Genomic DNA, 13,011 nt, shown 5'->3' with positions numbered 1-13,011 from the left:
CACGACCGGTGAACAGGTCAGGGTTCCCTAGCCGCAGACAGAACAGTTGAATCTGGAGAAGCAGCACGACGAGCATACTTAAATTCACACAGGACACCAGATAAGACAGGATAATTACACCAGATATAACAGACTGACCCTAGCCCCCCAGTACATAGACTATTGCAACATAGATACTGGAGACTGAGACAAGGGTGGGTCGGGGGACACTGTGACCCCGTCCGACGATACCCCCGGACAGGGCCAAACAGGCAGGATATAACCCCACCCACTTTGCCAAAGCACAACTGTAATTAAGAAGTATAATTAATAATCTCTCTCCCTCTCTCTGTCTCTTTCTCACCCCCAGCACTGCCAGTAACTCCAACAGGAGCACGCCCGCTTGCTCGCCCGTCTTGCATCCTAAACGCTCACGCTCGCCCACGCCCCAGAGCCTGGAGCCTGGTGAGAACATGGTGGAGAAGGGCCACTCTGACCACTCTGACAAGTCCCCCTCCACCCCCGAGCAAGTGGTACAGCGAACCTACTCTCTGCAGTCCGCCCGCAGCGGGGGCAAGAACTCCAAGGTGAGCCTCATTGCGCAGGTGGACCATCTCTGTCTCAGGGCTCTCCTCTTTCTACCAATCACAGTACAGCACAGTACAGGATCATAGTCCTCCTCCACCAATCACTCTACAGTACAGGATCATAGTCCACCTCTACCAATCACAGTACAGTACAGAATCATAGTCCTCTTTCCACCAATCACAGTACAGCACAATACAGGATCATAGTCCACCTCAACCAATCACAGTACAGTACAGTACAGTACAGGATCATAGTCCTATTTTACCAGTCACAGTATAGTACAGTACAGGATTATAGTCCACCTCCACCAATCACAGCATAGTACAGGATCATAGTCCTCTTTCCACCAATCACAGTACAGCACAATACAGGATCATAGTCCACCTCCACCAATCACAGTACAGTACAGTACAGTACAGGATCATAGTCCTCTTTCCAACAGTCACACTACAGTACAATACAGGATCATAGTCCTATTCTACCAATCACAGTACAGGATCATAGTCCTATTTTACCAATCACAGTACAGTACAGGATCATAGTCCTATTTTACCAATCACAGTACAGCACAGTACAGGATCATAGTCCTATTTTACCAATCACAGTACAGCACAGTACAGGATCATAGTCCTATTTTACCAATCACAGTACAGCACAGTGCAAGATCAAAGTCCTCTTTCCAACAATCGCACTACAATACAGATCAGGATCATAGTCTCAAATAGTACCTTCAACAGTGTAGTTCAATATGACTTGTTCAACACACAGTGCATTCATAACTCACAAATAAATCATGTCAGCCTGGCCTATCACTTCAGTTCAGCAAGATATCTGTATCCTCACTGAACACCTCTTCCAGTACAATCTGAAATCAACATTTATCTGGTGAGGTGATACAGGGGGATTCATTTGTACCCGTGACGTAATGTCTTGATAACCTACAGATGTTTCCAGGAAAGTATTTTGTCTACTTGCATTCCATAAAACATGTTCTATAAGAAATAGTCAACAAGAAGGAGTTGAGATATAGTGATATCTTGTGAAATGACATGGTTTATTCAGCTTTTTATTTGCCATTTCAAATTGATTTTACCCCATCATACCTCGGCATCGGCACACCATACTAAATCAAACATGCCATCCTCGTGTAGCTCCAATTTACAGATGTACAATGTACTCCTGATACACAGTGCTTTGTCTCTGATAAGGTAATGTCCAACTCCCATCATCAAACTATAGGTCAGATCCAACTGTCACTCTGGTACAAATGGCCAATCATAGACTAAGTAACGAGACCCTCAGCACATCAATTGTAGATAAGGACCCATTATCATCAGCAAAGACGCTTATACCACACATCCACCCTATTCTTCCCCTATCACCTCCCTCAATCCCTTTTTCCCTCCATCCCTCTCTCCCTCCATCCCTCTTTCCCTCCCTCCCTCCATCCCTCAATCCCTTTTTCCCTCCTTCCCTCTCTCCCCCCCTCCATCCCTCTTTCCCTCCCTCCCTCCCTCCATCCCTCAATCCCCTTTTCCCTCCATCCCTCTCTCCCCCCCTCCCTCCATCCCTCTTTCCCTCCCTCCCTCCCTCCATCCCTCAATCCCTTTTTCCCTCCTTCCCTCTCTCCCCCCTCCCTCCATCCCTCTTTCCCTCCCTCCATCCCCTGGTCCTGTCAGAGCGGCATTGTAATAATCACAGGCAGGGCGCTCAGTCAGCCATCTCCATCGCAGCACTCAGTCATTAACTGTAACTATCTCAACTCTGCAAGGCTCGTTCTGACACAGGGTAGTAGGCAGGTCAAGAGGCTGTAGTCTCGCTTCTCGTTCATCAGCGTATGAACTGAAGAGTAAGGTAGCAGAGGGAAGGACAGGAGCTTTGACTGTGGGTAACTAGGCTTACATCTCAAGCAAGACATGAACATGATAATATTGGGTGATATATTTAGTCATTTCCTCTGAATATCTTGTTGTTGTGAAGTGATAAGGAGAGTGGTAGTTGGCAGTCACGGCTCTCTCACTTCTCATCCGTTTTCCCCTTCACTCACTGCTCACAGTGCTCCCCAGTCCTTGTGGTGTCAGACGCCTGTTGCTTTTGTTGTCATTGTGTTCTCCTCTTCTCTCATCCTTTTTTCTTCTTGACAAAGAGTGCTTGCTTTCTCTTACTTTCACTGCCGCCATATGAAATGTCTGTGATCTGAAACTGACTGTTTTCAACTCTTTTTTTGGTTCTTTCAGCTGTTGTATCTTGCAGTTTTTTGGTTTCTGATTTCTTTGTTCTTCTCCTGATGCATGCTAGTCTCACAAGCGACATTCCAAAGTAAGCATTACTCTTTTCTGTTCTTTACACTGCCACCCCACCCCCACCTCACCTCCGTGTCTTGTGAGCTGTCGTGTGCCCCCCCCTCCACCCACATCTTCCATCTGAACACACTCCAGATGGCACCCATGTTGCTATGACCTTTTCCTCTACCCCCCTCTACCTCCCTGCCGCCCTTCCTCTCATCTTCCTCCCTGCCGGACTGCTGGCTTTCAGACACGTTTCGGGGGTGGGGGGGGCACTGTAAAATTCCTTCTGCATCCCTTTCCACTCCTGTGTGACATTAATTTCTGATCAATCCTGAGACTAGAGCTTTCTACATCAGAAGCTCCTTTTCTCTGCCTCGCACCACAAGCCCAGAATACACCGCTCCTCTCCTCAGGCAAGACAGCAGCAGAGTCCGTGTGTCATGGGTTAGTTAGTAAGGACCCCTTGATGCACGTCAGCACATTCTCTGCAATCGGCTGCATTCAGCTTTGTCACGGACTATGAGACAGGCAGACAGGGTGATGTTAATGGGAGCCAAGTGACATTCAGTCAGTTGAGTTGGTGTTCAGGCAGTGTCCAGCCCATTTCACAGCACGCCCAGTCGATGACATCACCCCTCAGGCCCATGGTGTGGCCGAGTGCCAGCCCTCTCTGGCCCCACATGAGCCCCTGGCCCGTGGTCAGCAGGAGTCACATGACCCAGGCACTTTGTGCAGTTGCCCAGGCAACGTGAGCTCTGTCACCCTAGTCTAATGCAATCCAGATAACACACAGGCAGGCGGGGAGAGAGAGGGGCTCCTCTCTGTAGACGACCTGGGCCGGTGGTCCCACACTAACTAACTGACTGGCCGCTGACGACTTTGCTCAGTCTCCCACTGTCACCAATCAATGAGGCTGTTTATGGAACCATAAACAGTGAGCAGCACTAAAGCGAGAGTACATAGAGACTCAGCATGACCTATCTCAGACCAAAACACTGAGACATGGACACATCATGAAAGCAGAGTTAGATAGTACAATAGTGTTTCTTGGATCGTTTAGTGCGGTGGCCTAGTACTGTTAGTACACTTGCAAATAAAAACCCAAGCCTGTTCCCCTATTGTTGTTCAGCTCTTTCCTTCATGCTGGTTAACTCTTCATTTTCTCATTAATTTCCTTTCAGTATAACAGACTAAACCTGATTAAAGTAAGCATTCCCTTTTGCTTTCATTTGCCCTTTAACCCCCTAGTCCGATTTGACCAGTGACCTCCTCTTCCCCTCCTCTGTAAATGTGTGATGTCAGTCATCGCCCCTAGCTGTCTCTGCCTCCTCTCAGACCAGAACTTCTTCCTCTCCTCTCTCTTCTCCCTCCTTAAAGTGTTCTCTCTGCTGAAGACCTGTTAGTTGGACCACCAATACAAACACTGCTGTGCTCTAGCCTTGCCAAGAGTCTCACCAGTAAGATGTACTGAAGTCAAGTCATGATTGTTTCTGAGGAAATAGAAGTCACTCCTTTTGTACAATGTTATATATCAAAATGTTGATATAAGATCTCAGTTGGTAGGGCATGGTTGTGGGTTTTAGTAGTTGTGGGATTGTGGAATGTAGCAGTTGGTTGTGGGTTCGATTCCCACGGGGGACCAGTACAAAAAAGTATGAAAATGTATGCACTCCCTACTGTAAATCTCTGGATAAGAGCGTCTGCTAAATGACTCAAACGTAAACATTTCAAATAATATATAATATTGTTGTTGCTGAAAGCACTTTGAGATTGTAATGAAAAGCCCTCTAAAAGTTTAACAATTAATAATAATAATGAATAAATAATAATAATAACCATGGTCAATCACCTGAGGACATTCATCTTTTTAAATCTGAATAACTGAGTCAGTTCTGTCTGGGTCTTCTTGGCCACAGGAATGTTTAGTTCAGGTTTTTCTTTAGGCCTGTTGTACTGGGTGGATCAGGCCTGCTCAATTCTGTTCCTCAGAACTAGATTGTTGTTCTAGTGTTGTTTGACGATATGGGGGTTATACCTGATAGGTTTGTCTGGGTAATAGCTAGCGCTGGTCAGTTCTGGTTTGGTCCGGTTGGTTGGTTGGGATGTGTAAAGTAGTTAGTCGTTCCAGGTCTTTCTGATCCTCAGGGGAATCCAGACCAAGACACTACTACCGTACACAAGCTCTCTCTGTTACGCGGTCCACTTAATCAGTGGGTGTTAACCTGCTTCTTAGTGCAGCTGACACACTTACCCAGACACAAATGTGCTTCGTGGGGGAGGCAAACATTTGATTTAGACACTCATGCAAATTACACACGTGTAGGCTATAAAGATGCACTTACAAACATGCAATTAAACAAACTCCAAAACACTTGCACAATGGCATACACACACACACTTTGCAGACACCTTAAAGCTTAAATCTTCTCTCTCATGCCTCTTTCACCTTCAGAGGAGATTATCCCTGTCCACGTCAGAGCCCAGAGTCCAGGGACATGACTGGGGCCTCACAACTCTCAGACAGGAAACGCTACACGCTTATCTGATAGCGGAAATATTTGAACATGATCTACATTCACATCTCCAAAGGATTGATTTACAATAGTAGTCTCGCACCAGTATGTATGCCTCTTGTATGTTTTCGCTGAAATTACAAACCACATATTTTGTTATTGCCTGGTTAAGTTTATTATTATTTATGTTTTAATGGCATCAAGAGGAAGCTGTCACATTTAAAAACCACTAAAATCATGGTTGATTATCCTGCCCTTTCTCCACCCACTGGATGGTCCCTAGCATGAATCCCTCTCTGATCACAATGCTGAGACATATTACACTCTCTTTATAGCCCCATAAAACAGAAGCAGGTGAGTTATGGTTAGAATAAACACTGTTGTTATGGTGCTTCCAATAACCGTGTGTATACTGCCCTCTGCTGTTAGAAAATATACAACACACAGCAGTACACAATTCACCTCCATAACACAAGCAGTTAGAAGCAACTCTAAATCATTAATAAATAAACACTTAGAAACAAAGTTGAACATATTGTACCACACCCAACCCCAATCCACCATCTGCTTAGCAAATAACCATGTAAATTAACATTTGTGAGGCCCAGAAATCAATGAAAAGGCCAGCTAAAATATGTGACAAGCTCAAAGGGATATAACTCTGTTGGATATCAGAGGCCTGTGTTTATGGTAGGAGGTGCCCACACAAAGGTTGACATTTACACCTTCTATAAATACCCACTGTCTGTTTTTATCATCCCCCGGCCTCTATGTGTTTATGATATAGAGCCCTGTGGCCAAGTGTTGTTGTGTTCTTGTCTCATTGACTTACAATTGTCTTTGTTCTCTCCACTCTGCGTCGCTCCTCGCTGTCTACAGAAGAGCCAGAGCTGGTACAACGTAAGTTTCATCCTCTTCTTACACTTTTTGTTACAGTTTTTTACAATCGCTAGGACCCAGTTCTCAATACTTAGGTCATTTTTTCAAAACTCTTCACACGGTTCTCCTAACCAACTTTCAGCTTGGCAGAGCAGTTCATTTCACATCCAATGCTACCAAAACACTTCATACATGTCTCAAATCAACTAATTATTCCATAACACTAGCAAAGTTTGTCACCCAATAAGCACACTTTGTCACTCATAAAACAATGACCTAAAAAACACTAACAACAGGTAGCAATACACAATGTTTTCTTTTGTAAAAATGTCTTTACAAAACAAGAATGACACCTCTCTACTGTTTAGAATTCACTGCAGTATATGTTACAGGAATGAATCAGACATGATGCAATATGCTTCAATATGTTTTATGCCATTTTTTGGCATTGAGAGATTCCAAAATACAAGAATTTGTAGGCATCCAGCATTCATTGCGTCCAGGAGGGACATTTGATCATGTGAATGGTGGTCATAAACCTTCCACCTCCATGAGGAAAACAATTCCTCTATGGGGTTGAGGAATGGAGAGTAAGGTGGGGGGAAAAGTGACACCATCCTGGGATGGGCTGCAAACCACTCTGACTGTATGGGAGTGGTGAAATGTCACACTGTCCCGTACAATTACAAACGTTGGCCGTTCGACTCACTGCAACCCTTTCCTCACCTGGTACAACCCTTCCATAGAGGTCATCCAGGAATGAAATGAGACGCTCGGTGTTGTATGGCCCAATTAGCGGTTTGTGTAACAGCAATCCATCAGAGGATATTGCTGCACACATTGTGATGTTGTCACCCCTCTGGCCTGGGACATCCACTGTGGCTCTTTTCCCACATTCCTTCCTCAACGCCGTGTTTTGGCCAAGTTGAAACCAGCCTCATCCACAATGATGAATATGTGGGGTGTTTGCCTGGCTTCAATCTCCATGACTCTCTTAAATAAATCCACAAGGCAACATAACAGTGAGGCTATTATGGTAGTTTACATTATACCTAAAAACATGCCATTGTGTGCCTCTGCCCTGTTTGGTTTTGTTCAAAACCAGTTCTGTATTTTGTAGTCATCTTACATGGACATATTGGTTCCTGAGTTGCTTGACTCGTCCAGAGTTCCTCTCAAAGGGGACAACTTCTTCATCCTGACTTGATGTTGTTTCAGGACTCTAGAAATAGTTATGCTTACATTGTGAATATTTCTAAATGTAATGTTGTCTGCAAACAATCTCTGTGAGTTGTATGCCATTGTTTCTGATGACCATATCAACGATTCCAGTTTCTTGCACAGCAGTGAAAATCTACCTCTCCCGCCTGTAGGAGGTAACCGTTGGGTCCTAAGCAGAAATACAAAAACAATGACACACAAGTGGGTTTGGAGACTTTGCTCAATTTACTTCTGTAATGTGCAGTTCAGTCAGATGCCCTTGCAGAATACACATCTTACCTGTTGTTTTGCCAGAAATTTCTCACAATAGATGCCACTGTTGAACATTGCTGATTTGGCTGCACTCTCAGACCTGCCTCTCTCATTGATAGACCATCATTTATTACATGATCAATTATAGTAGCCCTAATCTCATCTGAGACTACAGCTCTTGGTCTTCCTCTCAGTCTTCTTCCACCATCATATGTACACCTCTCCCTCTCCCAGCCACTCTTCTTCCTCTGTCAGCCACTTCTTTATCTCTGGCTGGGTCCATGTTTACATTGCAGTACAGCATTGTTCCTAAGATGTCCCCTTTTGTATAGATGGTAATGAAATTGAAAGACTAACTCCTGGGTAGGTGTTCAGCTACAATGGGAATCAGCTGAGGTTGGTCTTATTGTTTTGATAGTATTTCATATTTTACATTTGGAATATATTTCAATATGGTATTACTGTAGAAATGTAGCAAATTGCTGTCTTACTCAATTTTGTGTTATGTTTTGTTTTGAACTTAAGTTTAACAGTTGCAACATGAGCAAATTGGCTTGTAGGTACATAGAGTTTTGGTGGTGATTGTGTCTGAGTGAGAATTCATGATATTTGAAAGATGTAGTCATTGAATGCATTTTGTGCCAAAGCAATGAAACATGATCCACAGTTTAGCCCACATAGACTGCTGTTGTGCTCACTGTTTGAAGAGTTAAAAAAAAGTGACCTAAGTATTGAGAAATGGGTCCTAGCAATTGTAAAAATAAAAAAATAAAAAATATATATATGAGGTGTGTGTGTGGGTTTGTGGGTGGGTGCGCACGTGCTTTCGATTGTGTGAGGTTAAGGATTCTAGACCCTGATTAGAATCACACGAGGGTATATTCCTAAGGTCACTTTCATATGGAGCTCAGGCTTACCCAGGACGCTAACCAGTGGGATTTACAGTTCTAGGCGTCTAGTGTTACAGTGTGATGGCATGCTGAATTAATAAGAAAAATGACTGAGGATTAAGAAAAATGTAATGCTTTGCACCATTTTGTTGCAACTCCCATACCTTACTACAGATGTGATTCATAGATGAATGTTTGACAGACAGAAGCATGTTGTAGCGAAAGTATGGTGACAGCCTGAACCAGTGATCTCAGTCCAACACCAAGACCATTACACCAAGAGGTCCTGACTTAACACAAGGTTGTCGGCCAGTGTACTAAGAGACAAGGTTGCTACATTTTAATGGGGCTATAATTAATTCCTTTCGTTATGATTCTTCTTCTGAAACAGCCAAGTAAATCTACTTGATGGCTCAGTTGGCCATCTGTGAGAAGTGGTTTGATACCCTGACATGGTGTTACTATAAAGCCATGGTTTCTCTTATGGTGTCTCTGTGGGACTCCATTTTATTTTCCTTTGTTTCTGTTGTTTTATTCCTTTCTTTTGTTGTTATTTGTGTCTATAAATGTACCTTCTCTCCCCAGCATGAAAGACAACACATCCTGAGAGTAAGCATGACTTGTACTCTTGTGCAATTTTTCAAATATCTTTCTGCTTAGTCCTTCTTCTTGTATTGCTTGACTGGTCTCTCTTTCCACTAGTCTTCTCCTCATCCCTCATTCATCAGTATGTTGTTTCCACCTGAGAGCAAAGCCACAATATGCAGAGGGACTATAGGCTACTCAGAGCTGTGATGGTGGTGACGCAATGGGTGTATTCATTAGTCGGAGGCCATTGCGAAATGTTTGGTCTGCTGCGAAAATTTCAGCAACGGAAACTGTTTACTCCAAACGGGGGGAAAAAATGTTTTGCCATGAAAACGAGAGTTTCTATTGGACAAATTCAGGTATATCTCTCCCTGTTTCACTCCGTTTGGTTCCTAGAGTAAATGGTAAACCATTTCCATTTTTGCAACAGGCTAAACTTTTTGCAACGGTCTGCGACTAATGAATACACCCCAGGTCGTAACAAGTCTGCTCAGTGTATCATACTAAACCCACGGACCATGGTCAGTGTCTGGAGCAGCCCTGAATGCCTTGAATGACAGGGGAATGGAGCATGGGACTGGTTAGCATGTTCCAGTCCTCCCAACTCTTCAAATGTGCTCGTTTTGTCATTATGGCCACATTGGGTATAGTTTGGCATTGTTGCTTAGTGAAACTTGAAATGGAGATTCTCCAGAATGTTAAGAAGAATTATGGTCAACATCTAATGCTTTCTGATACTCTCCTCTAGCTACTTAACTTCATTTCTCTCCTGTTCTACCATTACTAAACGAATACATCATAATACCAATCTGCTCCCAGAAACATTAACTAACACTAACTATGTAATTATGCCTAACCTCTGTTCTGGACCATTGGTATGTGTCCGATGCAGTGCTTTACCTGAGGGTATGGTAGGCTATGTGGTAGGTCATGTCACAGTCACTGTGTTTCTCTACATGGCAATGATGTTCTCCCATGGCACTGAACCTACTGTGATTACATCACAACCGTCCTGATATGAGGTCTGAGCCCAGTAGAGACACACAACAGGCACCCTGCCATATCAACCTTCCTAATGACTCTGTTGCAATGCTTTCATGGCAATTGTACAGGACCTACGCAGGCAGTTGAGGTATTAACAAGGAAATCAATGTCTGCCAGACACCAAGTAAAGTGGCTCATAGTATCGACAGTTAAGTGGCAGGTTTAAGAGACTGCTTTTCTCCAAGAGTTTTGTGAGGTGAAATATCTACTCTCAGGTCTAAACATTCTAGAGTTCATCCCTCTGCACGAGAGAGAAAGAGTGAGAGAGGAAAGAGCAGGAGAAGGTGAGCAAGAGGCTGCCATGTTTACTCTGAGGTAGATTCTCACAACAAGGATACCACTGTAGAGCTGTATCTCCTAACACATGAAAGGCTCACCACTCTTCAGAAAACTTTACATAAATCCACACTGGTTATTTTTACAATGTTTACAATGTAGGGAGCCGGGGTGCTTGTTTGAATTGTCAAGAAAAGCAAGCAGTGTGTATGATACAGGACAGGGTGAATCGTCAGAGATCCTGGCTTGGCTGTGTTTCTAAACCAGACAGCCCCTCTCTGCTGAGCTGTTCCCACATCTGGTTCCACCACCCTCCCACCATCAACACACCATTGGCAGGGAAAGTGTCAAGGAATAGTGTGTTTCAGATAGTCCTCACACACATGCAATCAAATACACATAGGCATACACCTTCCTGGCCAGTCCTCTCCAGAGTGGTTTGTAGCAACCTACTGTCAGTGGGGTGAGAGACTGGCCTCATTGTTTATGGGAATGGATATTTAACAGCCCCTTTAAAATAATGGGGCCCCACCCTGGTTGACTGTACCTGTCTCCGACATCTCTCACTGTTTACCTAGCAGGTTAATGGTTAACTAAAACCTCAGGGACTGTCTATATCCCCATCATCACCTGGCAGCTACACTGTCTTAGGACTTGTCACATTGTCACCTGGAGAAGAACGGAGATAGTCGAATCAATAGCTTCTGCATTTGCTTTAATCTTCATTTTCATTTTTGGGAAAAGCTCTTGGAAAAACGTTGAATTCAGATACTAGTCGGTTATCTGACATCCTGAATGCAGTTTTTGATGACAGTGGGCCCAGGTCGCAAACGTCTGAAGAAACGTTGTTCACGGGATGCAGAGGCATTTTCAACGGGGTGAATGAAGGCTGTTCACGTCTGAGAGGGATCTGTGAATGATCTGAACTGTTTTCAACAGTGTGCTGAGGATTATTTTGATTCCCGTTCAGTTTCCTGGCGCTTATTTCTTCTCACTGATTTGGCTAGATGTTGAGTGGGGTTGTGGAAATTGCGTAAGCAGGAAAGGTGTGGAATTTGTTTCTGAATTCCGGTGCACAGATGTAACCAATCACAAGTGAGCCTAATGGCATGCCAATTGAAGCCACAGTGTTTGTTTTGTTGCTGATGTATTTGATCATTGTGTCAACCTCTCACCACTGTGCTGATAGGTTGATTTGCCCAGCTCATAGTCAGATGAGAACCAATCTCTGTGCCTGTTTGTCTAGTCTGGTCGTAGTGACTGACAGGGATCTGGTTTCAGGACTGCATTACTGACCTTAGGGGAGAGTTGTGGGGGACAGAGAGTAGGGAAGTAGGCCACAGGGTTCCAGGGGGGTTTTAGTGATAGTAACACCTCTAAATGTGTTAACCCTCCTGTGTTATTGCTCTCTTATACCTGAATGGTCAAGGACAACGACAGGGGGCATACTCTCAGAGCTACACTGCTCCAACTGCATTAGACTGAGCCGCAAGTCTTGGCATGAGACTCCATGCCGCACCACTCAAGATTAATGGACTTGTTTTTCCTCACTGAAGGTTGTGTGCACATCTGTAACTCAATCACCTTGTCAGCCAGTGAGACGGGACTGCACCGCTTTCCAGTTAGGAAACTATCTCTCTTTCTCTGTCTTTCACTCTGTTTTTCTCTTTACCAAGAATATTTCTTTGCTTTCGCTGCTGGTGTGTCTGAGCTGCGTTCACCAAGGCGCTCTGAGGCGTCTGGATCTGGACAGCATTACACCCCCTGACCGCACCTGCCAGAGCTGCTATTATAATAAAATACTTGTGGCCAGGATTACTAGAGGGTCAACGGCTGAAGGAGAAACAACTGGACTCATGTGGCAGCAGTCAGCCGGGTCCAGCTTTCACACTGAAAGGAAGTAGCACCCATACCGGGTTCAATCACAGCAGTCTCCAAGCCACAGCCACTGGACACACAACAGCTCTGTCTGTTTGTCTGCAGCAGACCTGGACCACTGGATCACCAGCATTGAAATCCACCGTTCTGAGCACCCCACAGGGTTTAGGTCCGTCTGTGTGTCTGAGGGTAGTGTATGGAGGCTCACAGGGGACTGCCGTCGGACTGGGAGGCAGTGCTGGAGCTGGATGAAGCCCTGGCTGGGTGGCTCCCACAGGATCCGGCCCAGGAAGAGTTTGGGTGGGAGTGGGACTGGGCCGCCTCGGACCCCCCAGACCAGGACTTGGAGTCAGAGGAGGTCCCTGCAGTAAGTTACTGACCCCCAGAGAGCTGATGCCAGGAGGGGGAGCGCCGGGGAGGGAAGAGGGGGAGAAGGTTTGGATGGTTTTTGTACTGTACCTGTGCCAAGAGCATAACTCGGTGGTTCCCTGACCCAATTATATTTTGCCAGGCAAATTAAAGGAAGTCAGTAGCTATTTGCATTCCCATAGTATGCATTCACCCTTTCCCTAGACAAAGTAAGAAGGCTGCAGTTTAAGGGGCATAGACAGGCAT

General features: G+C 44.8%; 1 protein-coding gene across 2 annotated transcripts in view; it reads left to right on the top strand.

Annotated features, from left to right (window-relative positions):
• The window catches only part of LOC139385537 (protein Aster-B-like), a 30,237-nt gene that overhangs the window by 5,895 nt on the left and 11,331 nt on the right, over positions 1-13,011 (top strand). The window contains exons 2-5 of one of the 2 annotated variants that reach the window (XM_071130678.1): positions 350-566; positions 2,866-2,886; positions 4,037-4,060; positions 6,248-6,268. In XM_071130678.1, coding sequence (XP_070986779.1) covers positions 350-566; positions 2,866-2,886; positions 4,037-4,060; positions 6,248-6,268 — 283 coding nt within the window. Of the gene's footprint in view, positions 1-349; positions 567-2,865; positions 2,887-4,036; positions 4,061-6,247; positions 6,269-11,415; positions 12,764-13,011 lie in introns of those variants that run through there. The other variant, XM_071130679.1, reaches the window with a different exon arrangement.

This window comes from Oncorhynchus clarkii, chromosome 27 (assembly GCF_045791955.1).
Source record: "Oncorhynchus clarkii lewisi isolate Uvic-CL-2024 chromosome 27, UVic_Ocla_1.0, whole genome shotgun sequence".
Classification (NCBI taxonomy): domain Eukaryota; kingdom Metazoa; phylum Chordata; class Actinopteri; order Salmoniformes; family Salmonidae; genus Oncorhynchus; species Oncorhynchus clarkii.
Note: the sequence above shows the minus strand (reverse complement) of the source record. Positions and strands in the feature narration are given on the sequence as shown.